The sequence below is a fragment of the Pan paniscus genome, chromosome 3 (genome assembly GCF_029289425.2).
Source record: "Pan paniscus chromosome 3, NHGRI_mPanPan1-v2.0_pri, whole genome shotgun sequence".
In the NCBI taxonomy this organism is placed as follows: domain Eukaryota; kingdom Metazoa; phylum Chordata; class Mammalia; order Primates; family Hominidae; genus Pan; species Pan paniscus.
In genome coordinates, this window is record NC_073252.2 from 59,551,796 (window position 1) to 59,576,117 (window position 24,322).

The 24,322-nt window shown below is 37.8% G+C and overlaps 1 protein-coding gene across 2 annotated transcripts; it reads right to left on the reverse strand.

Annotated features, from left to right (window-relative positions):
* Positions 1–466: 466 nt before the first annotated feature.
* AMTN (amelotin) lies at positions 467–14,625 on the reverse strand. 2 transcript variants are annotated; one of them, XM_057302242.2, is made up of 9 exons: positions 14,540–14,625; positions 14,363–14,431; positions 10,367–10,447; positions 9,272–9,337; positions 8,244–8,333; positions 4,446–4,481; positions 3,994–4,020; positions 1,910–2,171; positions 467–755 (listed from the first exon to the last, which is right to left on the reverse strand). In XM_057302242.2, exons 2-9 carry the CDS (start codon positions 14,414–14,416, stop codon positions 745–747), a joined length of 627 nt encoding a protein of 208 aa, XP_057158225.2. In that variant the 5' UTR covers positions 14,417–14,431; positions 14,540–14,625; the 3' UTR covers positions 467–744. The 2 variants fall into 2 exon arrangements, with proteins under 2 accessions (XP_057158225.2, XP_003809041.5); XM_003808993.6 differs by having other exon boundaries at positions 10,367–10,450.
* Positions 14,626–24,322: the final 9,697 nt, after the last annotated feature.

A 24,322-nucleotide genomic window follows, 5' to 3' on the forward strand; every position in this document is an offset into this window, starting at 1 on the left:
AATGGTCTGTTATAAGTTTAAATCAGATTAATTTCTACCTTTTAGGTGAATGGAGCAAGAGTGTCACCTTGGTTTGTTTTAGTGATTATGATTACTTTTTTCAATGCCATTTTTCACACTCAAGCATACCAAAATTAAACATTAAATGCCATTATCATGAGTTCTGAATATAAACACTTGAGGATAGGCAGAATTATGATTTGTAATTCTTTGTACTGTATGTTTTAGATGTTCAAAAGTACTCTGCTTATTAAAAATTAAGTTTGTAACTCTTATAAGAAAGCAAATGATGAGGTAACTGTGAAGAGACCAGAATTTGTCTTCACATTGCTGGGTGTCCCTTTCTTGACTGCTGTGCTTCCTACTTCCAAAGAAAGTTCTAGACCTGGAGTATCATGTTAGTGCCCTGAGGAAATGTAGTTTCTGTAAGGGCCAACTTTCTTCCATCTCCAAAGAAGAAAAAGAGTCAGTTTTCCAAATATGTTTTAATATGCATATCATCCAGGCAGCATAATGTTATATTTCAAAGACAGATTTATCCATTGAATTATTGTTTTTAAAAGTTGGGATTCTCTACATAGAACATATTTTCTGAAATTTCAAGAATATTTTCAGGTAAATTAAGAATTAATTTCTTCTAAGACTATCCAATGTGTCTCAATCTATTCCATAATATAATCAATGATAAAGATTCACATGTATCACCAAATTCGAGGCAGCTTAGTTGAAAAAATTTGAAACAGCTTACTGAATTCCTGGAAGAAAATAAAACACCTTTTAAATGTAGGTAAAAAGTATATTTAACGTAAATATCTTTTACTTGAGATCCAAGTTTCTTTTGCAGGATTAGGAGCATCCATATCATTCTTTAGTTATCTCTAAGGATATTTGGTTCTAGACATTTTCACATGTTAAGCAATTAACTTTGCTTGTGGGTGCAAGAAAAGCTTATTTTTGTCACATTTCTTAAGTTCCATCTAAGAACGGCAGATGGGTTTATCTGCTCTGCTAGCTATCACTAGTGCCTGCTATTACAGTAGGTAATCACTAGTGGCTGCTTGCAGTATTACAGTAGGAAGGTTCTGAGGCTCCATCAGTGAGTGGAGACAGGGTCATGATGAACTGAAGTGTGTCTCCTATAGGCTTCTATGTGCGTGTGTGTGTATTGGGGCAAGGAACACATTCTGCTTCCAAGTATTTTCAGTTCTGACCCAAAATGGAACATGTGTTATGCCAACAATTAAAAATCTTTCAGGCCAGTCATGGCGGCTCATGCCTGCAATCCCAGCTCTTTGGGAGGCCGAGGCAGGCAGATTGCTTGAGGCCAGGAGTTCTAGACCAGCCTGGGCAACATGGCAAAACCCCGTTTTTACAAATAATACAAAAATTAGCTCGTATGGTCAGGTGCGGTGGCGCACTCCTGTAATCCCAGCACTTTGGGAGGCCGAGGCGGGTGCATCACTTGAGGTCAGGAGTTTCAGACCAGCCTGGTCAACATGGTTGAACTCTGTCTCTATTAAAAATACAAAAATTTGCCAGCTGTGGTGATGTGCGCCTGTAATCCTAGCTACTGGGAGGCTGAGGCATGAGAATCGCTTGAACCCAGGAGGCGGGGGTTGCAGTGAGCCGAGATCATGCCACTGCACTCCAGCCTGGGCAACAGAGCAAGACCCTGTCTCAAAACAACCAAAAACACTCACACAAATTCTTCCTTCAGTGTTAATACCTGGGGGTTGGTGGCTGAGTAAAAATATTCCCTCATGTTGCTGGAGTTAACTGTGAGTGAGTAAAGGGGCTTCCTAATCTTACTAAGATCTGCATTTGTCAAGGCAAGACAAAGAACTCCTCTTTTCCATTCTGCAGATGACTTTTATAGCCAAGAAGCATGTTCCAAGCTAGGAGAATTTACCGTTTGCTGATTCTGTGGTGGCTTCCTCGATGGCACGTGTGCTCCTTTGGATGTCTGCAGGGGTGGTCACTGCAAAGTCGTCATCTGTGCCACTGGGAGTTGGGAGGCGGCCTGCTGGGGTTCCCTGGGTGGCAGGATTTACACCTGCTCCTCCTGCTGGAAGGCTTCCATCCTGGACATCTGGATTAGCCCCTGCCTGACTGGTGGGCAGGATGCCTCCCGGGAACAAGGAATGGATGATGAGGCTCGTGAAGATTTGTGGCTGGAATGAGGGAAGCAAACAGAAAACAAAGTTAAAAGCAACACATTTTCTTTTCTCTTTTAAGGGGAGCAAGTTTGGGTAGGAATGGAAAGATGGAGAGAGTAAAGTCAGAGAAGACAGCAAAGACCTGGCATTCCTCAGGGGAAATACACCCTTGGTCCAGCCTAGTCTGATTCAATACTGGGACTCTTTGCTATGCTCCATTTCCCTCAGAAATAAATTACATATTATTAAACCTAACATGTAATCTTTCTTTTGCTCATAACATTTTTTCAAAAAATAAGAGCATAAAAATTAATGGAAAAATTGATTCAAGTAGATTAATCCTGATGGCTTTCATCCCTTCAAGTTTTTTTGATGTATTTTTCAAAGGCATTGGAATACTTAGTCAGAAACATTTATCCTGGCAATTCAGCTATTGTGTGTTCCTTGAAGATACATAAAGAATTCCTGTCTATTGGAGTTTTTCATTTTTAGAGAGATTCTGATCGAGCAGGTCTGGAGCAGGACCTAGCAATCTGCCTTTTTAACCAGCTTTTGATGCCATCCTGATTTGCTGGGCAAGGAATGAAGTTTGGGAAACACTGTGTTACATTTAAGAGATATTGAAACCAGAATTAGACTTACGCTGGATGACAGATAGGAGTAGAGTACAGACGTTTTCAAACTGAGGGTTGTGATATCCACAGTTTTGAAGTAAAAAAGGTGAGTGTCAGTCATCATTAAACAATAAAACAGGCAGTAGACTAGTAGTGCATTCTATATAGTAAAGGTGAATGCTGTTTTGTGAATGTGTGTGTGTGTGTGTGTGCTAAGCTGCATGAAAAATGTAGTTGCTATTGTGAGTTGTGTTAAAAATGTTTGAAAAACCACTAGTGTAGTAGGTTAAAAAATGGCATTGGATCTGGATCCACTCTTTTCTTCTCATTGTTGCCTTTGAGGCCTAAATTACTTAAACTTTTAACCTCAGTTTCTTTATCTGTAAAGCTGGGTCAAAAATATCTGCTTTGTGCTTTGGGGAAGGTTGAAGGCAACATATGTAAAGGATCTGTTAAAATGCTGGTTATATAGAAGAACCTTCAGTAGCTGGATATGGATGTTCATGCATCAATGTTGGCAAAACAGACACTAGCCCCATTCCTTGATGATTATTTATGGACAATATAGAAAATATCTACATTTTCCATAATAGAAAAGCTGTTGAATAACTGTGTTCCCAAATATTGCCTCAATTCTGTACTGTTGTCATGTTTAGATATCATGTTAATTCAAGTCCTTTTCTCTAGAAAAGGACCTATGGAGGAATGCATAGAAGTGTTTAGCAATGGTGATATGAACTATATTTAGGTACAGCCCTCCAATTATTTATGTGTGTAGGAAAGAGTTCATTTATCACTATCTGATGCTGGAAAAAGATATATTTTTCCATAAAAATTAAATATCCAAGTCAAGGAATTTAATCTTTCCTGTAAAAAGTCAATATTTATGTTATTCTACATTTGCATACATTTCAATAGTTTATAATCCTAGACTGAAATCCTTATGAAGTTAAAAAATGTGCACTGCCTTTCTGGATAGAACTGAATCTGATAGCAATAAACGGAAACAAAAGCTAAGTCAAATTAATAGAAAAGTAGCTGGAGAAGTATAATGAAATCCCCAAACAAAGAAAGGATAATCTAATGTAAGGAACTATAAAAATGTTCAGTTCATTGTAGTACATACCATATTTAGGATTTACGGTCAAAAGAGACTATATGAGGACAGAAAACATTGTGATAGAAGTGAAAATAATTTGAAATAGTATTTTTAATTTTTTTACCAATTCCTCTGAGCTTAGGATAGTGCCCTAAAAGCAAAATGACAAACACAATTTGTTAGACACATTTTAATGTATTTGTAGTAATATATGTATAATATCACTTAAAACTTAAAATACTTTCAAAGATTATACAGATTTTGCCTTTCCAATAATATGTTCAACTGCCTTATGATCTATATTACAAAACTCAAGTCAGCATATGATGTGAGACTGCTGACATTCATTTTTTGAGTAATGAGTTAATCTCCATCCAAAAAGTGTATATTTTTCTATCATTAAGTGGATGTTCATTGAAGAAAACTTATGCAGAAAGCAAGCTCTTGTGATTATCAGTGTCCATACAGTACAAAGTACATTGGAAACCTCACAACTATCTAGTGAATTGAGGAAAGAAAATCACCTTTCACAGCAAGGTGATTTAAAATCAAGACAATATTAAGCATAATTTTTACCTGGGCTCCAAGTTGTGTGACAAAAATTGGTAACACCTGAAAAAATGAGAGAAAAACTCTTTCAAAAGTAAGCTCTGGAAGATGGTATAAATACTGATATCTTTTTTTGGAGATGGAGTCTTGCTCTCTTGCCCAGGCTGGAGTGCAGTGGCATGGTCTTGGCTCACTGCAACCTCTGCCTCCTGGGTTCAACTGATTCTCCTGCCTCAGCCTCCTGAGTAGCTGGGATTACAGTTGCCTGCTACTATGCCCAGTTAATTTTTTATATTTTTAGTAGAGACGGGGTTTCACCATGTTGGTCAGGCTGGTCTCAAACTCCTGACATTGTGATCTGCCTGCCTCAGCCTCCCAAAGCTCTTGGATTACAGGCGTGAGCCACCTCGCCCGGCCATTGATATCTTCTTAAAAGGATATAGTATCTGTTAAACAGATATTTATTACTAATGTATTATCTATAATCATAGATATAAATTCATAGATCTGGATGGGAGTTTGGAACTTTTCCAATTTGTAAAAAGAATATCAGTCCCAGAGAGATTTAGAAACCAGTTCAAGATAGCACATTTAGAAGATAGAAGTTAGTAAATTGGATAAACAACAAAAAAAATTGTTCTCAAGAAGTCTCCAAACTGAAAATTATTTCAAGTAACAATAATGTTAAAATGTACAGATTTCTTTCAAATGGCATCTCAGAAGACACATTAAAACATGCGATGGGTATTTTCAAATGTGAAGATTTCTTGAGGTATATATACTTAGTCTTGCAATAGTTGTCTGGACATCTTGCTGTTAAAATAAAGCAATTATAGGGAATATTGCTCAGTAACCCCTGGCATTGGCATAGCTCTTAGTACTAGGCGAGAAATAATTCAAGGGTCACTGATAACAAACTAAATATTATAAATTTAGTTCACAAAAAGATGAAAAAGATTCGAATGAGGTGTTGGCATTCTCCCATACTCTGCTACTCTGAGAACCGGCCAGAAGTTTGTCAAAGAAAGCTAAGGTTTTAAAAATTTATTCTTATTTCTATAGAAAATTCAAAGTGTCAGGAAAGTAATCAAAATGGGACTCTTAATTTCATAATTACCAAACCAGAAGATTTGAAAGTCTTATGAAATAGACTGTTAACTATTGTTTCCCAAGACAGTTGGTGCAGGAATTATGGAACTATGGAATGCCAACAAGGAAAAATTACATACATTTATTAAAAAGCCTTACTCACAATCAGGTGCTTGTCTACTGACAAAAAAGGACAACAAAACAAGAACAAAAAACCCAACTAGCCTTCACGTGGCAATGGGAAAGTGGTTGGTATATTTTTGATTTAAGAGAAAATGAAATGGAAATTTCTTTTTTAATGGAAAGTTGGAGTGGAAAGAACAAAAAGATAAAAAGAGGAAACCATAGATGTCTAAGTAAAAACTGTAATGAAAGGTACTCTAATTGTTCACCAATATAACAATAAAGAGGACTTTTTTCTTAGTTGTCGGTAGAGAAATTATTTGAAATCGTAATAACACATCGCACGTTTACTATGTGGTAGGCATTGTTTTAAGTGTTTTCCATATATTTACTCATTTGATCTTTGCAACAGCTGTAGAGGAAGGTTCTACTTTAATGCCCATTTTAAATTTTGAGCAAAATGAGCCACAGAGTGGTTAAGTAACTTGGCCAACATCATATAAGTAATAAGTGTAGAGCTGACATTTAACCAGAAATTGTGTGGTTCTAGAGTTCACAAGCATGGTTCATTTTTCTTTGATAAATGTGAGCCACCAGTAGGTGTCCAGGTTGTGGCAGAGATAATAAGCCACTCTGCACAGGGAAAGGCAGGGTTGGAGGGACTAGAGCTGCCCAGGGGAAGGTCAGGTATGGGAACCCTTGGTGGTAGCACATTCTAGAGACATTGAAGAATTCCCCCAGCAAATGGGGACTGATTTATAATATTGCACAGAGAGTGTACAACGTGAAACTCTCTGTACTGAAACTTTTGTAACACCTCCAGGCTCCACTAATGCCTTGACTTAGGAGGGTACTCTCTGGGGAACATGAAGATGCAGTAAGTCTGCCTTCAAGGTTAGAGGAGGGCAACAACGGAGACTGAAGCTGGGCAATCAGTATGTAGATTATAGTATGATCACCTGTTATGGAGAGTCTCTTTTTATTTGCATCTTAAATCTTTTACAGAGGGTCACTTTTATTATCAAAAATGTTATTATCAAGATACTTTGTGTGTCTTTGGCTCCAGAAATTGTGTTCCTAAGAGTTGGTCCAAAGGAAATAGTCATTGGAATATCATAGACTTAGTCACAAGGATGCTCACTGTAGCGTTGTTTATAGAAGCAAAGACTTTGGAAAAACCCCCAAATTTTCATAATAAGTAATTTAGTATACCATGGACTACTAAGCAGTCATTAAAAACAACATTGTGAGTGAATATTTTAAAACATGAAAACTATTCAAAATATATTTGTGGAAAAAAGCATGTTACAAAACATTATAGCAAAAACATTTTATTTAAAAATGTACTTATGTGTATAGAAAAAAGACTGGAAGGACATACTCTAGAATGTTGACAGTGTTTGATTATGGCTAATGAGATTCCAAGTGAATTTTATTTTATTTTTTGCTTATATGTAAATTTTAGAAAATTTACATTTCCTAAATTCTTTATAATTAACATATATTACTTACACAATAATAAATACTTCTACAAAAAATTAGACCATTATGTTGGATAATGGGGGCCGAGGTCACATGTTGGGGAGAATAAGTTATCTACAAACAACTTAGTCTTGCTGTGAAAGGATTATTGTATTTTCCTCCAGAGACTTTCTTTTCCTTCTCTTTTTTTTTTGAGACAGAATCCCCCTTCATCACCCAGGATGGAGTGCAGTGACACAATCGCTGCTCACTGCAGCCTTGACCTCCCTTGCTCAAGTGATCCTCCCACCTCAGCCTCCCGAGTACCTGGGACTATAGGTGAGCCCCACCACGCCTGGCTATTTATTTTATTTTATTTTTTGTAGAGATAAGTCTCACTATGTTGCCCAGGCTGGTCTCAAATGCCTGGGCTCAAGTGATCCTCCTGCCTTGGCCTTCCAAAGTGCTGGGATTACAGCATGGGCCACTGCACCCAGCCCCTCTGGAGCCTATTACACTATTTACAAAAGTTTCCATAAGGTAAAAATTTGGAATTTGTTCAATGTTAAAATGCAAACACTTCAAAAACAGGTGATGCCTAAAGTATGTCGTTTATATCTTAGTGTAAGAGGATTTTCAGGTTTCTTTTTTTTGAAAGCAAGTGATAGTGGGAGGTGGTAAATACTGAAAAGTCCTTGGGGACTTTCAAGGGGGAATGAAAAGGTGCAAAAATGGGACAATTAGATTTGCTGAAGATAAATTTTATCCACCTCTTAATTTTTCTTTGAGATGATCTTGGTCACCAAGAAAGTCTTCAAGAGAAAACAATATGCTAGAGAAAAATCCTGGGATCTCTCAATTTCCCCCCATGTATTTTTCACTTTTCAATCTTCCCCAACTTTTCAAGGTTTCCTGTCCATTAAACATATATTCTAGAGAGGTTGTGAGGTAGCATGGTCAGTTCTCTGGGTATGTTTATGAATTTTCATTAAGAACCAGATTGTCAAATACTGGTCTATGTTCAGCAGAACATTCGTCAGTTAATAATCTGGGCAAAATTTTCAAGAAGCTTTAAAAAATTTCTGCTGTAGGCTTTCACCTGAGAGAAAATGCTCTCTAATGTTAAAACTAAGGTCCAGCTGTTCAACTTACATGTGGGTGCAGTTGCTGTTGTACATTCAACCCTCCCAGGGTCAATGGGTGGGTCTGGGTACCAGGTGTCATTCCTGCAGCAGGATTTAACTGTAGGGCAAGGAAGAAGACTTTCATTGTATTTTTTTTCAGTTTGGATATTTAGGAAACTAAAATGTTTTTACTAAACGTAAAATATATTTAAAGGAAGGAGTTGCTATGTAAATACATAGTGTTCTATTGCATGTATACTTAGACACAAAGATGAAATTTAAAGACTTATTTAGTCTGCTTGTACGACTACAAGGGCTATTGCTAACTTTTCCCCTGTTAAGTTTTTCTTTGGCATTTAACCTATTCTGTTTGAGAATTACTTAAGTGATTTATTTTTATCCTTGCTTTCTCCTTTTGGCTACAAGAGCAATTCTTCCTGAAAATTTTCTGATAGCTTTTTTACAATTAAGAAATTAACTCCTCTAGGTTATGCGTGAAAATTATGAGGTTCAGACTACATATTTTGTCTGGAACATGGGCTATATTTAAATTTGACCACTAAAAAAATCCACTTTAAGTCAGGAAAGAAACTTATTGTTCTTCTCAAACAGATTATACAGATATTCTATGAGAGGGCTGAAGATCTATACAGATATTCTGTAAGAAGACACTGAAGATCTTTGTCTCTTCCAGTTTGCTCCTGTCATTGTGGGTGATAATAGCAGTGATAGTGTTTATGTGGATGTGTGGATGCTGTAGGGGCATTAAGGAAGGTATGGTGGAGGAATGGAGAGAAGAGGAGAAGAGGTTAGAGAAACTGGAGAAGGAAAGAATTAGATCCATTTGTTCAGAGACTCTCTTGCTAAGAAAAACGTTTAATGATGTCCAACTCTCTTGGACTCTTCTCTCCTCTCTTTCAACTTATCTATGTGAATAAGTATATGTGTGTTTTCATTTGTGGATATACGCACCCATATGCATGCTCCCCCCACTGTAATATTAGGCATTATATTTATTTCACAGTGGGTATTAAAATGATATAAACAATCACTTACCAGATGCAGATCTGGCCCCAGTGTGAGCATCTGTGTTAATGGTATCAGACTTAAAGAAGGAAAGACCTGCAGGGGATTGAAAGTGATGTATGAGACAAGAGGTTGTCTGCTTCCCTTACTCTGTCAGTGGTGGATATCCTCATGTAATTGACACTCCTGTCAGAGGTGGGTTTGCCATGAAGGTAAATAAAGATGAAGCCTCGGGGCCTCTCACTAGCATTGCTCCCTTTGTGGCCCTGGGAGGTGCCCTAGCAATGTCTCAAGCTTACGGTACTTATCAGCTTAAGAAAATTTGTGATTTACTCTTATTTCTTATCACATTATAAATATTTATTTCAGTACTTAATTTTACATATCGAATTTTGTATTCTTTTTCTTAAAGAAGGTTCCCAAATTGTATAAGATTCAGATTCCTTAAGCGGGGAGAATGGGTCTTGACTTGAGTGTTCTGTTGACTGAGGAGAAGACTTTAGACTCTAGTGTTATCTGATTATATTACTTCACAAAATGTAGAAGTAGGTAAGCCATGGCCCTTCACAGCAGAGGAAGAGTTGAAGTGGGAGGGAGGGCAGTAGCCAAAAGATAATGCAGTTTTCAAAAGTATTTAAATACGCTTTGAAGAAACAGATTGAACAGCAACACATCAACACATCAGCAACAATGAAACTTTACAAAGCCAGGAGGAAATCTGCAGTTATTTTTTATAGATCATCTCTGATTCCCTGCTATTGCTGGCAAATACTGCATATGATAATGCCACAGTACCTCAAGTCCATAGATGACCAAGCTTTGTAAACAGACATAGCTATTCCTTTTCGAGGTTGACTAGGTTTCACTGCTAAACCAAATTATTATTCAGATAAAAGGAAAAAGAATTAGAGTACTTTACTTTTCCTATTCAAATTTTTCAGAAAATTATATCGGTTCTTTTCCCCACTCCCAAACGAAAAGCCTCTCTCTTGTTCAGTCTTGTACAGTCTTCATGTAAATTTTGATTTTAAACCTACCAGTCTTAACGTGTTTTCTTTACCGGTTTGTACATGTTCCGTATTTTCTTTACCGGTTTGTACATGTTCCGTATTGTAGGACTCTTACCTGATTTGACTGCTGTTGGTTTGGTAGTGTTCCCTGATCCGGAGCCAGTTTTGTGGGAGGGAGTCCCAAAGCAGGTTTGAGCTGCTTTTGTGAAAACAAATACATATTTGATGAGGCAGGAATGTGTTTAAGATTTTGTGTCCATTTATATCCAGGTTGCCCCCAATGCAAACATGTCTATCTTTTAGGCTTTGTGTATTTTAGAGGAGTTTAATTCCCTGAAATATTATGTGCATGGTAGGACATGTAGAGTGGAAAAATCCCAGCCCAGGAGGGGTGGGATGGTGTGGAGGGAAGGGGGCTGGGATGAACCCAAGCACATGGGATGTCTTGTGGTGGTTCCTGGCTCCCATTTCTTTTCTGTACCTTTCTTTCTCTTTTGCCAGGACATGAATATATAATCTGTACCTTAGCTCTGTGCACATTTGCTTTTTCTCAGGGCTTGAGGTAAGCTGCCGTCATTCTTACTACCTTTTCATGAAGCTTCCCACTATTGCCATGCCTGCCACATCGGTCTTGTAACAGAAGTTCAGTTTTTCTTCCTGGCCTGGATATTTTATTAGTGTATTAAAAATCACTGAATTTTTAGATATGAAAATATTCCTCCTACACATTTGGTCTAGTTGTATTATTTTTTCTAACAGATGAGGCAACTGATGCTTACAGTAACTTGCCCAAGGTGACATGGTGAGCAGCAGAGCCAGTGCTAGATCCCTGTAAGTGCTCTTAGTCTCCGAAAAAAAAACTTCTCTTTTGCCAGGTTGACCAAATCTGCTTTTGCTCCTGGAGGCATCCTGGAAGGCACAGGGGTGTGGCCCTCTGGCTCTGCACCAGCCCTTGAGTCATCTAAGGTTACCCTGGAGCAGTTTTGGTTTCACGCTGGAATTTCCCCCTTAGTTATGAGGAGAGGTTGGGGCTGGGCACGGTGGCTCATGCCACCGTGTAATCCCAGCACTTTGGGAGGCCAAGGCGCGCGGACCACTTGAGGTCAGGAGTTCAGGACCAGCCTGGCTAACATGATGAAACTCTGTCTTTACTAAAAATATAAAAATTAGCTGAGCATGGTGGTGCACGCTTATAGTCCCAGCTACTCGGGAGGTTGAGGAAGGAGAATCACTTGAACCTGGGAGCCAGAGGTTGCAGAGTGAGACTCTGTCTCACAAAAAAAAAAAAAAAAAAAAGAGAGGTTGGTATTATCTGTTCTAGGAGGTCCCTTTCAGCTTTAAGATTATATATACATATATATATATATATAAAATACATATATATAATATATATAAATTTTGTAAGTAAGTCTTTTCATCTCCCACAATCTATTGTTGGTATAGTAGCCAGAGTGACCCTGTGAAAATGATAGTCTAATCTTGTTGCTTCTTTTCTCAGTCTCTGCAATGACTACCAATTTTTTTTTCTTTTCTTTCTTTTCTTCTTCTTTTTTTTTTTTTTAAGTGGAGTCTTGTTCTGCTGTCCAGATTGGAGTGCAATGGAGTGATCTTGGCTCACTGCAACCTCCACCTCCCAGGTTCAAATGATTTTCCTGCCTCAGCCTCCTGAGTAGCTGGGATTACCGGTGCACACCACCACGTCCAGCTAATTTTTTGTATTTTTAGTAGAGATGGGGTTTCACCATATTGGTCAGGCTGGTCTTGAACTCCTGATCTCAAGTGATCCGCCTGCCTTGGCCCCCAAAGTGTTGGGATTACGGGCGTTAGCCACCGTGCCTGGCCAACGACTGTCAATTTCACTCAGAGTAAAAGCCAGAGACCCCACAGTGGTCTACAGGGCTCTGGGCCCCCAGTAGCTCTCTGATCTTTCCTACCTCATTTCCCCTCCCTCACTCTGCTCTGGCCATCCAGCCATTTTGCTGTTTCTGCAACAGGTAAAGTCCATTCCTGCTTCAGAATTTCACCTCCACCTGTTCCCTCTGTCTGGAATGTTCTTTCCCTGAACATTGGCTTTACTCTCTCACCTGTTTCTTTACTTGAATTTCCCCCTTATTGAGGCCAAACCTGACTGCTGTCCTGAACATGCAGCCTGCCCCTTCTCCACTGTGCACCACCAGCCTGCTCCATCTCACCCTGCTCTGGGATCTTTTTTTCATAGTGCTCACTATCTCCTAACCTGTCATGTGACCTACTGATTTAGACTGCTCACCATTTATCATTTATTTCCTTGCTAAAATATAGACTTCACTGTGGTTTATTCAATGATCCATCTCAAAAAGATAAATCCATGTCTGGCATATAGTAAGAACTCAATAAATATTTGTTGAAGGAATAAAATCTTGTTTTCTTCTAGAGCCTTCACTTTCTGTAAATTTGATTTGTCTTGTATTTATTTCTTCTACTCATTGTGTTTTCCATCTGATACCTATCCTCAAACTTTTGATCTACTGAAAATAATTGCTAGGCTGTTGTATGTGTCCACATTTGCAAATGGATTCACTCTTTATACCTTTATGCTAACTCAATAAATTCATTTACAAGTAATAAAAAATACCTTGTCTATGTGTCCTGATGTTTCATTTGGTATTGTTTCCATACTGAATAGACATTTCAGTGTCGCCTCCCTGCTGCCCTGCCCCACTAGCTCTCTAGCTGCTCTCATTGTCTATTAGCAATCTGCTGTGGCCTGCACAGCCGGCCTGCTCCACCTCAGCCCACCTCACATGAGAGCTGCGCTCCTGGAAAGTTTTGCTTGTTTTGAGTTTTCACCAATTATGTGGTAATTTAAATATACTAGAGAAACTGTATTTTGAAGAATCTTTCGGTCAATGTATTTGACGAAGTGAAAGAACCATTTGTTTTATAAAAAAATTAACTTCATACTTTACCTTGTTTAGAAAATTAAACTTTTACAGACAACTTCTTTCAAGGAGGACACACACACACAGACACACACACACACACGTATGTAGTATGTATTTGGGATAAAGTAAGAAGGAGGTTGGCTACCGTATCTTGCTTCATCCTCCCCCCGCATAATCCCACCCTGTTCATTTCCTTCACATAAATAATCACAGTTATTATTTATAATTTAACATTTCTTTAAAAATCATTTGAGTAAAAAATAAAAAAATTGGCAAGTGACATTGGTAAAAATAAAAAAAAGTTAAAAAAAATAAAAAAATTAATGTCTACAATCCTTGTGAACACCATGAAGGATTATGCCTTTTTTTCCCTTCTCACTATTGTTTCTTCAGCCTCTAGCACAATGTCTGGCATATAGAAAGTTTTTAATAAATATTTGTTGATTGTACGAATGGATGCAGAAGTATTGAGTAAGCTTGAGGCCCAACTAAGTATGCTTTCTTTTATTCTGTTATTTCATAGCAAGTATATTGTAATTTTTTTCTTAATGGTCTTGAACCACCTTGAACAGTCAAAGAGAAGTCCACCTAGAGATCCAAACCATTCATCCCTATGTCTACAAAATAATAGAGTAAATGTTGGAGTTATAGGGCTTTTTTATTTTTTCCTGTTATATGTGAATACTATTTATGATTTAATGTTCTAAGTCAAAAATTTTGATCATTTTAATCATATGCCTTTGATATCATATGTTTTGGTGGTCTTTTTAGAATTTATACAATCTAGATATTTAGCATTTCCAAGTAGAAAAATTAGAAAATATAGTTTACCTCTTTATTCATGAGCAAATAACTAGTTGCCGAGAAAAAACTTCTTTTTGGAAAATAAAATAATCATCCACTGAACACATTCATTTTTCTCCTAATTTCTAGCCTATTGCTCTGCCAAAATAATTGACCTTTTACCACGATGGAGTGGATGCATTTAAAAAAATGCAAGTACATTGAAATATGTACCAACAGCTTATTAGCTTGTCATTTTCTGTCTTGGAAAATAAACACTGGACACTCTCAGGGAATGAGTCACAAAACAGAGCAGTTTTGATGGAGGGCAGGAGAGAGGTAGGTCTGCAGCTAGAGATGCTGTTGAAACTGGTTGGCATATAAAACAAACATAACATACTTACTGGTAATGACCGAGTTGATCCTAGAAGACAAAACAGTAGAATCGTACTCCTCATGTTTCAAATTGCTACCTACAACAACAAAAAAGTGTTACTCTTCCATGTATTTTTTTTCCTTTTAAGAGAAAATGATACTTTAAAAAAGAAAGTTCTACTTGAAACATGGTCAATTAATGTTACCTTTGGGTCCAGGAGGCAAAATGTACAATACTCAAGGTCCAGTTGGTTTCTCAAGTTTACTCTGGTGAAAATTTTTACCCTTCAATGATGTATGTGTTTGTAGAAGAAATTTAAACTCAGTTCCAGGATATTGGAAACTGAGAGACCAATCAGGATTTAGCTGTCTGTTAAATCATTTGTTTTTTTTTCATTTCCCAACACTTCATTAGGTGGGTTATTAGCTGCAGACATTATGTTACCCAATGTCTAGCATTTGAATAGAAGGTGTTTCAAGGAGACATGCCTTATGTAATTAAAAAAAGATGCAGACAATAAAATAATTTAAATGCTTCTTCACCTCCTTCTTCTTCCCAAATGATTTCTCAGATGTACGTGTTTTATCATGTAAGTATGAATACATAAATCAAACATCAAAATATAGGGCTCTGTACAAGGTTTAAAAAATGAAGTCTACTATGTAGATTGCTCTGGAACTTATGTTTACTTAACAAATAATGGACAACTTTATGTGTTAGTACATACAGGTTTATTTTATTTATTTAATGGGTACATATCATTATATCACATTTTGATGAACATTTAATCCATTTCCAGTTTATTTTGTAATTACAAAGGTATCACAAGCACCATTCTTATAAAACCTTTTTTTTTCACACATATGGGAGTATTTTCGTAGGTGTTATTCTTAGAAGTAATGTATCAGAGGATATGTACATTTAAGTAATGTATCAGAGGATATGTACATTTAAGTAATGTATCAGAGGATATGTACATTTATGGCCAAATGGTGAATGGCTTGCTTTATATTAAACAGGGAAAATGATACTATAACCTAAGCAAAACACAGGGAATCAACTGAGATTTCTTTTACAAGAAGAACAGTTAAGTGCTACTTAACATTTTACCATGAAGCTGTGGGCTTCACCTGGAATTTTTGAGATATGCCCCAAAGGGAGGTGGAGGTCTGTTCATCAATTTCTGAGACCATTTCAATGATAAGCCTGTGTCGCACCATGATTGGGGATTTGACCTTTAAAAAAGAAAAACAAAAAAACCTATAGAGTGTCTATGAATGGAAAATTAACTGAGATGATACATTTTTTTTCAAAGCTTCTCTCTAACTGTTCAATTCATCTATATAATCAATGTTTGTTACTCTGATACTCTGTTAGGAATGGGGAACATTATGTAGGAGGAGAAATACAAGATCAACAAGTGTGTGCAAATATAGGAGTATTCACAGGTGTAAGAAAGAGTGTGGTGAATTTTGTTGGGGGCAAAAGGACAGGAAAAGCTTAAAAGAGGAGATCATCCTTGAGTTTGGATTTGAAGAATAAAAAAAAAAATTTATGAAGAACGCAAGGAGAGCACCCAGGCCGATCAAAGGTCTAGATTTGAAGTAGTGACATTGCTTTCTGTCACTGGAACAAGATAGGGTGAGGATAGCAGTGGAAGACAGGGTTGGAGATGATATCTAATTTTAACTACCTGCAGCTTTTTTTGGTTTGTTTCTATCACTGATTTTGGCACTTGGTCAGATATTACTTTATATGGCTTTTTTATTATTTCCTGACTTTTTGTTTCTCTTGAACTAGATGGAGAGTTCCTGGGGCCGCATCTTATATTTCTTCAGTCTTTCATGTTTGTAATATTTTAAAGCATCATGTGGTCATTGAATGTTGATGAGTAAATGGTAAAGGCATATACTATGGGGAAACAGAGCAAGATTGAGTTGAGGGAAGATTTTAGAGAAGAGATTGGGCTTTAGGTGGATTTGGAGAATAAGTATAATCCACAAGACAGACTAGCATGTTAAAGTGGCTGATAGTGAGAGGAGCAATGAGACATAGTGCTGAAGGATGTGGAAGGAAAGCAACTTTAGGTTCTCATGGGCTTTCACAGGCAAATTCATTGTTTCTTTTATTCAATCAATTCATTTTTCCAGCCCTCATTTAACATAGATTCACTCTTTGTTTACCAACATTGTGTCAGTCTCTGGGATAAAACAATTAATGGAAAGGACAAAAACCCTGCCCTTAAAGAGCTTAGGTTTTGTTGGGGGAACATGAAATATTCAACCAGGTCATTGCAAGAGAGGGACTCCATGACACTGGGCATCTACTTTATTTGGGCATTATTTTCAGTGAATGTAGAGGGTTGGGAGCGTCATATATATATATATATATATATTTTTTTTTTTTTTGGGTGGAGGTAGAGTTGAATTTTATGTCACTGTTGTTCTTGGCTTAGGTGAGGAGACCTGTGTTATAGTGTTAGTCTAGAATGTGGTTCTATTCAATAGTTTATTTGAATGGAATAATTCCTCGTGACTGGGCATCAGGTGATTTAGGGACCTCACAGTGAGTCAATTGCTTTTTGCAGACATGACTCCAACCCTCAGCGGGAATTGGACATGCCCTAGCCAGGAAACTGAGCAGTCAGTGGGATTAGATCAAAATAAACAAGCAAAATTAAAAACACTGAGTAATTTCTTAGGCAAGAAATTTTAAGTCTGAAAGCAGACAACTTGCAATAATGTGATTACGGAGTTGGGAGTCAAGAAATACATATTGTAAAAGGAAAAGAATTCTTAAATCATTCCAAGACAAGGAGACATCAGCAAAAACAGTGAGATAATTTATGTTTCCAAAATGACATAGAACATCAGAATTCATTAAAGTGTTTTATGAACTATAGGACACATCTCTTAGCCCTTTAGTTCCAGGCATTCCTTAATCTTTCTTATTAGCTTTAGTTGTAAGTTTCTTTGGGTTATGGACCCTTTTGAGAAGCTGATTGAATGCACATGTCATCTCCTCAGAAAAATGCATATATGTTTATGAATGTGATGATTATGAAATAACTTCAGGGATTTCATGGATCTCCTGAGAGCCCAACTATAAAGAAACAGGTTAAAAATCTCTGGGTTAGAGGAGTCTTGGTGGAATTCCTTAGTGATTTGAGTCATCCCTGTGCTTTCTAGGATTTCTCAAGGCAAGAAACATACCCTCTCTCCAACTCCATCACACTCAATGGATATAGGAAGATCTAGGATTACCCAGACCTGAGGCACTCTTTATGAATCTCAGTCTAAGAGCATCTTTTTGACAATGAAAGGATAAAACAGACTGGAAATTTTCTATATTTCCTTACACCACTTGGTAACTCACAACATCAAAAGGATTCTGCGCACAAGGTTATCATTAATTATAGTAATAGCTTGATTGAACAAATTAAGTACCTTGATAATTGGAAACGACATCCAGCATTTCTTGATGCATGGCAATCCCTGATACCTACTAAACAGAAGCCTCCACTGTACTGGACAAGGTATTGTACAAGGTGCTCGGGTACAAAAGTGAGTAAGAGGAAGCCCTTATTTATGTTCTTGTGGAAAATGCAGCAAGTCTCATATCACTATATAATGTGGTAGAGGCAAAATGGATGTATGCACAAGAGGCTAGAAAAGAGCCATATTGCATTTTGATCTTCTTTTTCTGCATTCGTTCATGTTATTTCCTCTGCCTGGAGTCCTCTTTTTCATCCTTGACTGTCAATGTTTTACTCACCCTTAAAGATCCTTCTTTATGCTACCACCTTCATGAAGCCTTTCTTTTTGTTCCTCTCATTTGGAGTTAGCCTTTTCTTTCTCTGAGATGCTTTTGGAATTCATGACTTTGTTATTTATTTTATTCTGCCTCACCTGATGCCATTGTTGTTTGATTACTGTTTTGAGATATTAAATTTCAAGGAAGATTATAGGTTTTGATATTTTCTTTAGCTCTCAGCTTGCATGTGATAGAACAATAAATATGGGTTGAATTGAATTGACTTGTTTGCCTTTATAAATTTACAAAAGTATTTAAAATTGTCAACCAGTCCCCAGAGGAACCTGGACTTACGCTTGGAGGCCAGAAGTAGAGCAACTTCTCTATGGAGTAGTTTAGTAGGTGCCCGAAAAACAGCCACTGAATTAAACATATCTGAAATTCTACTAAATAGATCAAACTATATAGGTTTTTACTAATCTTTTAAAGTTTTGCCAGAGGGGGTATCAGGAAACTATGTTCAGACTTCTTGGCAGATTGAATTGACCTTTGTCATAAGTGATAAAGTTCAGTGTACAATGTCATTACAAATGTGGCTATATTATACCGAATTTACTCATGAAATAGGGTTAAGCTTGCAAGAGTGTGGCAACTTTGTATTCTGTCTGTGTAGACATCTTTCTTTCTTTCTCTTTTTTTGAGACAATGTCTCCTTCTGTCTCCCAGGGTGGAGTGCAGTGTCGCTAACCTGGCTCTCCTGGCTCACTGCAGCCTGGACTTCCCCAGCTCAGGTGATTCTCCCACCTCAGCCTCCCAAGTAGCTGGACTACAGGTGCGCACCACCACATCTGGCTAATTTTCTGTAGAGACGGGTTTCATGTTGTTGCCCAGGCTGGTCTTGAACTTCTGAGTTTAAGCAATCCTCCCGCCTCAGCCTCCCAAAGTGTTGGGATTACAGGCATGAGCCACTGCACCTGGCCTATGTAGAAATATTTCAACTCAACAATAGAATTACACACTTATGGAATTAAAAAAATAAGCTTGGGTGTGATATTTAAAATAGGAAAGAACACCCTGCAAATGGGCAACAGATGAGGATGCTGAAGGGAAGGTAAGAGATACAGTACTAGTGTGAGGAATTAATTAATGATTTCAGTGTTTGGACGACAATATAACGCTTTAGGTAAGGGTAAGGAAGGTGCTGGGAATTTATGTTCTTTGAGTTGATACTGTCAATTGGGCAGTTACTTTCAGTTTTGTAGACACAATCGAGAAAATGTGTAGTTTCAAAGTCAAATGGAAGGTCAGTATGTATTTTGTGGTGTCATAAGAAGTTTCTGTGATTTCAAAGTTGGATGCCGAGTCAATGCATAGTTTGGTGCCATCATAGGGAGGACCCTTTGTTTCAAAGTTGCTGTTGTATATGACAGCTTCTGGGATGTTGTAGGATAATGCGGCTTGATTTATGATTGTAGCAGATGATAGCATGGGAGTTGTAGTTAAAACTGGAGTTGCAGATGGGTGGTAGAAGTTGCTTTAGAAGTAGTGATAGCTGGGGTAGTTATACTGGTTTGGGTTTGAGAGTGAGAGCTTGAAAATAAAAATATTGAATCTAGATGTGGGTTTGTATAGAGGGATATAAAAGGAAAAATTTCACTTTTATTAGATGAATTTGTCCAGGTCTTTTGTTGATTTGTGGATTTGGATAAAATTTGATATGAGCAGACTTTTTTAAAGGTGGCTTTGGGTAAGACTGGGATTTATTTTTTAAAAAATGAATAGCAGATTTTGGGGAATATTTTGATAGAGGAGATTTTGATTGGCTACAGGTTTCATATGATGTTCTGGAGAGCAGGCTCCTGACTGAACTGCTGTTTTAAGAGGAGCTTTGGACAGGACACTTCCTTGCTTTCCAGCTGTACTTAGATGGTGATACAAAAAGGCAATCCCTGATGAAATAACTGCTTTGGAATCATTTTAGATGGGCTTGTTACAGGTAGTTAGGCATAAGTAGGGCAGAAAAGGGCTCTCTCCCCGACCCACAAGGAATGTTGGGTGACGATTTGGCAATGATAACATTGCATCTCTAAAGGTTATAAATTGGTAGCCAGTGCCAGGGAGAGGTCATTTCCTGATGGTCCACACCTGTTGCATTAAAGTGTTAACTGAATGTAGATGCCAGGGAGAAGCAACTTCCTGGGCATGCACATTAACAGACAAAATGGCAGAGTATGACCTTCTGGGGGCACACTACCAGAAAAGGGAAGAAAACCTCAGATGGTCATGGGTACAACTTCCTAAACACACCATACATGCTCACCTCCCAAGGGTAAGGAGGGCACTGTACATGCAGGCAGCTCACCCTAAGGAAAGAATCATGAGAAAGGGTCCAGCCTAAAAAGTCCTAGGATCAAGGTAAAACACTGGACTTGACCTTCAGGTGTTCATTTGGGTCTCTTTCAAGTGAACTTTCCTTTCTTTCCCTGTTATAAAACATTTTCAAATAAACTTCCACTCCTGCTGTGAAACTTTCATCGGTCTCTTTTTCTGTCTTATGCCTCTCAGTCGAATTATTTCTTCTGAGGAGGCAAGAATTGAGTTGTGGCAGACCTGTACGGATTCACTGCCAGTAACCTGGATAACTTCCACCAGTAACAAGCTGGCTTTTGGCTTTTAAAAATTTTTTTGTCTCCCAGGCTGGAGTGCAGTGGCATGATCATAGCTCACTGCAGCCTCAAACTCCTTAGCTAAAGCATTACTCCCACCTGAGCCTCCCAAGAACCTGGGACTACAAACATGCACCACCATGCCTGGCTAATTAAAAAAAATTTTTTTTGTGGTGATGAAGGTCTCACTATGTCACCTAAAACTCCTGGCCTCAAGTGATCTTCCTTCATCAGCCTCCTAAAGCATTAGAATTATAGGCATGAGCCACTGCATTGGGCTGGCTCTTTGCTTATTTGTTATTCTTGAGTGATTTTGTGTAGATCCAGAATGCAACTAAACAGCTGTTTTTGGACCAGCTTTTGAAGGGGAAGCATTCTGCTAAGTTAAATATGAGTTTGTGCTATTTCTGGACGTGTTTTGGATGGTGCAGCTCTTTGTATATCGGCTTGTTTCAGTGAGTTTCTTTGCAAGGGCTGGTTGCTGAATAGCTTTTTGGACAAAAGAATTATTTGCAGATCACCTTGTCTTAAAATAATTTGTGTGGAGCAGTTCCTCCTTATCCTTGGTTTTGCTTTCCATAGTTCACTTATCCATGGTCAACCATGGTCTGAAAATATTAAATAAAAAAATCCAGAAACAGACAAATCATAAGCTTTAAATTGAATGCTACTCTGAGTAGCCTGATGAAATCTTGCACCGTCCAGCTTTGCCTGGCAGGAGATGTGAATCATCCCTTTGTCTGGCATATCCACTCTGTATACGCTACTTGCCCTATATAATGTAATTGTATAATATAGAAAAAAAGATAGTGCATATAGGGTTTGATAGTATCTGTGGTTTCAGGCATCCACTGGTGGTCTTGGAATGTATCTTCTGAAGACAAGCAGGGATGACTGTATAGCCCTATCCTGCCCAAACAGCTGATTATGGACGAGCTTTGGGCAAGGGAGCTTTTTCCTGTTAAGGTGATTTCAGATGACTTTGTGTGGAGTAAAATCTTGAATAATAGCTGTTTTTGGATGAGTTTTGGATGGGGCGGTTCTTTTTTGATTAGCTCATCTCCAGTGACTTCGTATAGAGCCATATCTTGGATGAATAACTGTTTCTGAATGAATTTAATATGAAGCTATTCTTTGCTGATCAGCTGATTTTGGAAGAAGCTGAATTTGATCAGGGTTATGTTGAGATGACATTGTTCTGCAAACAGGCAAATCAGACTGTGCTCTTTGTCTGTCCTGGCCTTTGTTTGTTGAATATTACTGAATAGATAAGAGAGATGATGGATAAGCATCAAAACCCATCACTGAATCTTAGGAGAGAATCAAGCAGATAAGCTGATGGTAGTGTTTTTATTTGACTCTCATTTTACTGCGAGGGCTAAACTAGCTCTCATTTGTCTCTATAATTTAATTGTATGATTTTCTTGATTGTAGACCCTTGGCTTAAGGACTAAGATACTCCAAACAGCTCCCTAATTTTGTTTAAAAATCACCAGATGTCAAGGAGGTGCTTAAGCGTCAATTGTTGGCTTCTTAATTGGCTGTCCAGTCTAGGTAGATTATGTTAATAAGTTTGAGAACTTGTAGATGTAAGGTGGGGAGAAATTGCTTGTCTTGGGGCTTGCCTTAGTGGTTAGCTTCACAGTTTGTCCCCTTATCCTAAAGTCCAATTGCATTCTATACCTCTAACTAATTAATTACTCAAATAAATATTTATTCAATATTTACTATTTTCCAGACAATGTGCTAGACATTGGGGATTGAACTAGTAGGTTGTCAATTTGCTGTCTCTTATATAAAATGAGAAGGCCTAAGAATCAGTCCCGAGGAAGTCCACTGTTTTGAAGTGTGGAAAGTGGTGGAGTAAAAAAGTTGGAGAAGAAGTGACTGAGGAGAAAAACTTGGAGAGGGTGGTTTTTATCTAATGCATAGAAAGTCCTTTTTTTTTTCTTTTAAAACAGCTAAATGATCAAAGTGTGGAAAGTTGCTGAGAGATAAAATACAATAACAAAACTGAAATGTGTTCACTGAAATTAGCAACAATAGGTCTGGTAAATTTAGGAATTGGAGTCGAGGGTGAAAGCTGGATTAGAGTATGTTGAGTAGTAAATGGAAGGTGAAGAATAAAGAATTGAGCAATATCTGTAGGCAACTCAGGCTTTGAAGACTTCAGCTGTGAATTGGTGTGGTGAGATATAGTATTAAATAAAGGGGAATGTGGTGGTTCTTTCTTTTCTTTATTTCTCTTCCTTTCCATTCTTCTCCCTTTCTCCCCCTCTTCTCTTCTTCCCTTCCTTCTTCTTTTTCAAAAATAAGACACTTAAATAATTATGGGAAACCTCCCCAAAAGAAGAAGTGGCTGAAGATATAAAACAGGGAAATATTTACAGGAAAAAAGGCTATGGAGAGAGGATGTTTTTGGATTTAGAGCACAAATGGAGATTGACCTTTGACTAGGTCATTGTAACAGGAATAAAGAAGATGATGGAACAGATGCAGGTAGATTTGTAGATAGGGTGACAGTGAATCAAAGGAATCAATTTGGCAACTTCTGTTTATTCTGTGAAATGTTAGGCAGTTCATTTGCTAAGAGTTGGAGGAGAAGGGAAAGAGACCAAGATTTTAGATTGAAGAATAGATAATATAATCCTTTGGTGTGTGAGTGAACATGCTAATACAAGACTACTGGTCTGGGGCAAGCATTTCTAGTAATTCCAATTGTTCTGCTGTGTGGTTGTCTCCAGTAACCCTCAGCATCTTTGTTACAGTGATGCGGTTCAGATGGTTGTGTTTCTAGTGGGATGTCTGTACCCTAGTCACAGTGTTATGACAAATGTACAACTGGCTAAAGATCCTCATTTGGGATTGTCCCTCCTCAGATCTCTTCTCCTTCCCTGCTTCTTCCAGCCAATTTCCTCACCTGCCTTAATTGAGACAGCATCAAGAAAATAAAAGCTATTATAAGAGAACTGTTTTATCTTTTCAACCTACCTGCTCCTGGACTCAATTTCTTGTTACAATGAAATAAATATCTTTGCTCTTACTAAAGAACTACTCCTCTACTATTGTTCCCATTCCTTTTTACTTTCTTAAAGACTTCACTTTTTCTGCTATCTTTCCATCTCCTTGTCTTGGACCATTTCCATCAGCATATCAACATGATCCACATTAAGAAATGAAACAAAACCCTCTTGAAGCTACCTCTCCATCCAACAACTGCCTTATTTCTTTGACTCCTTTTTATAGAAATTGTCTGCATTTTCTCTCTCTGACTCTTCATCTCATATCTACTCATTTCACAATAGCTTTCATTCCCACTCCATGGAAACTGCTCTTGCTTAATGTCACCAATGACCTCCAAGTTGTCAGAGCTAATGGATGTTACTGGTTCTTCATTTTACTCAACCTTTTAGTGGCATTTGTATCATTAACCACTGCCTCTTTCTCGAAATACCTTCCTTTTCTCTATTGGCTTCCATGACACAACTCTCCTGACTATTCTTTCTATTTTTTTGCATTGTCTTTAGAAAAGTCAAGAGTGCCTCAGGGTTTAGTCTTGACTTTCTTCC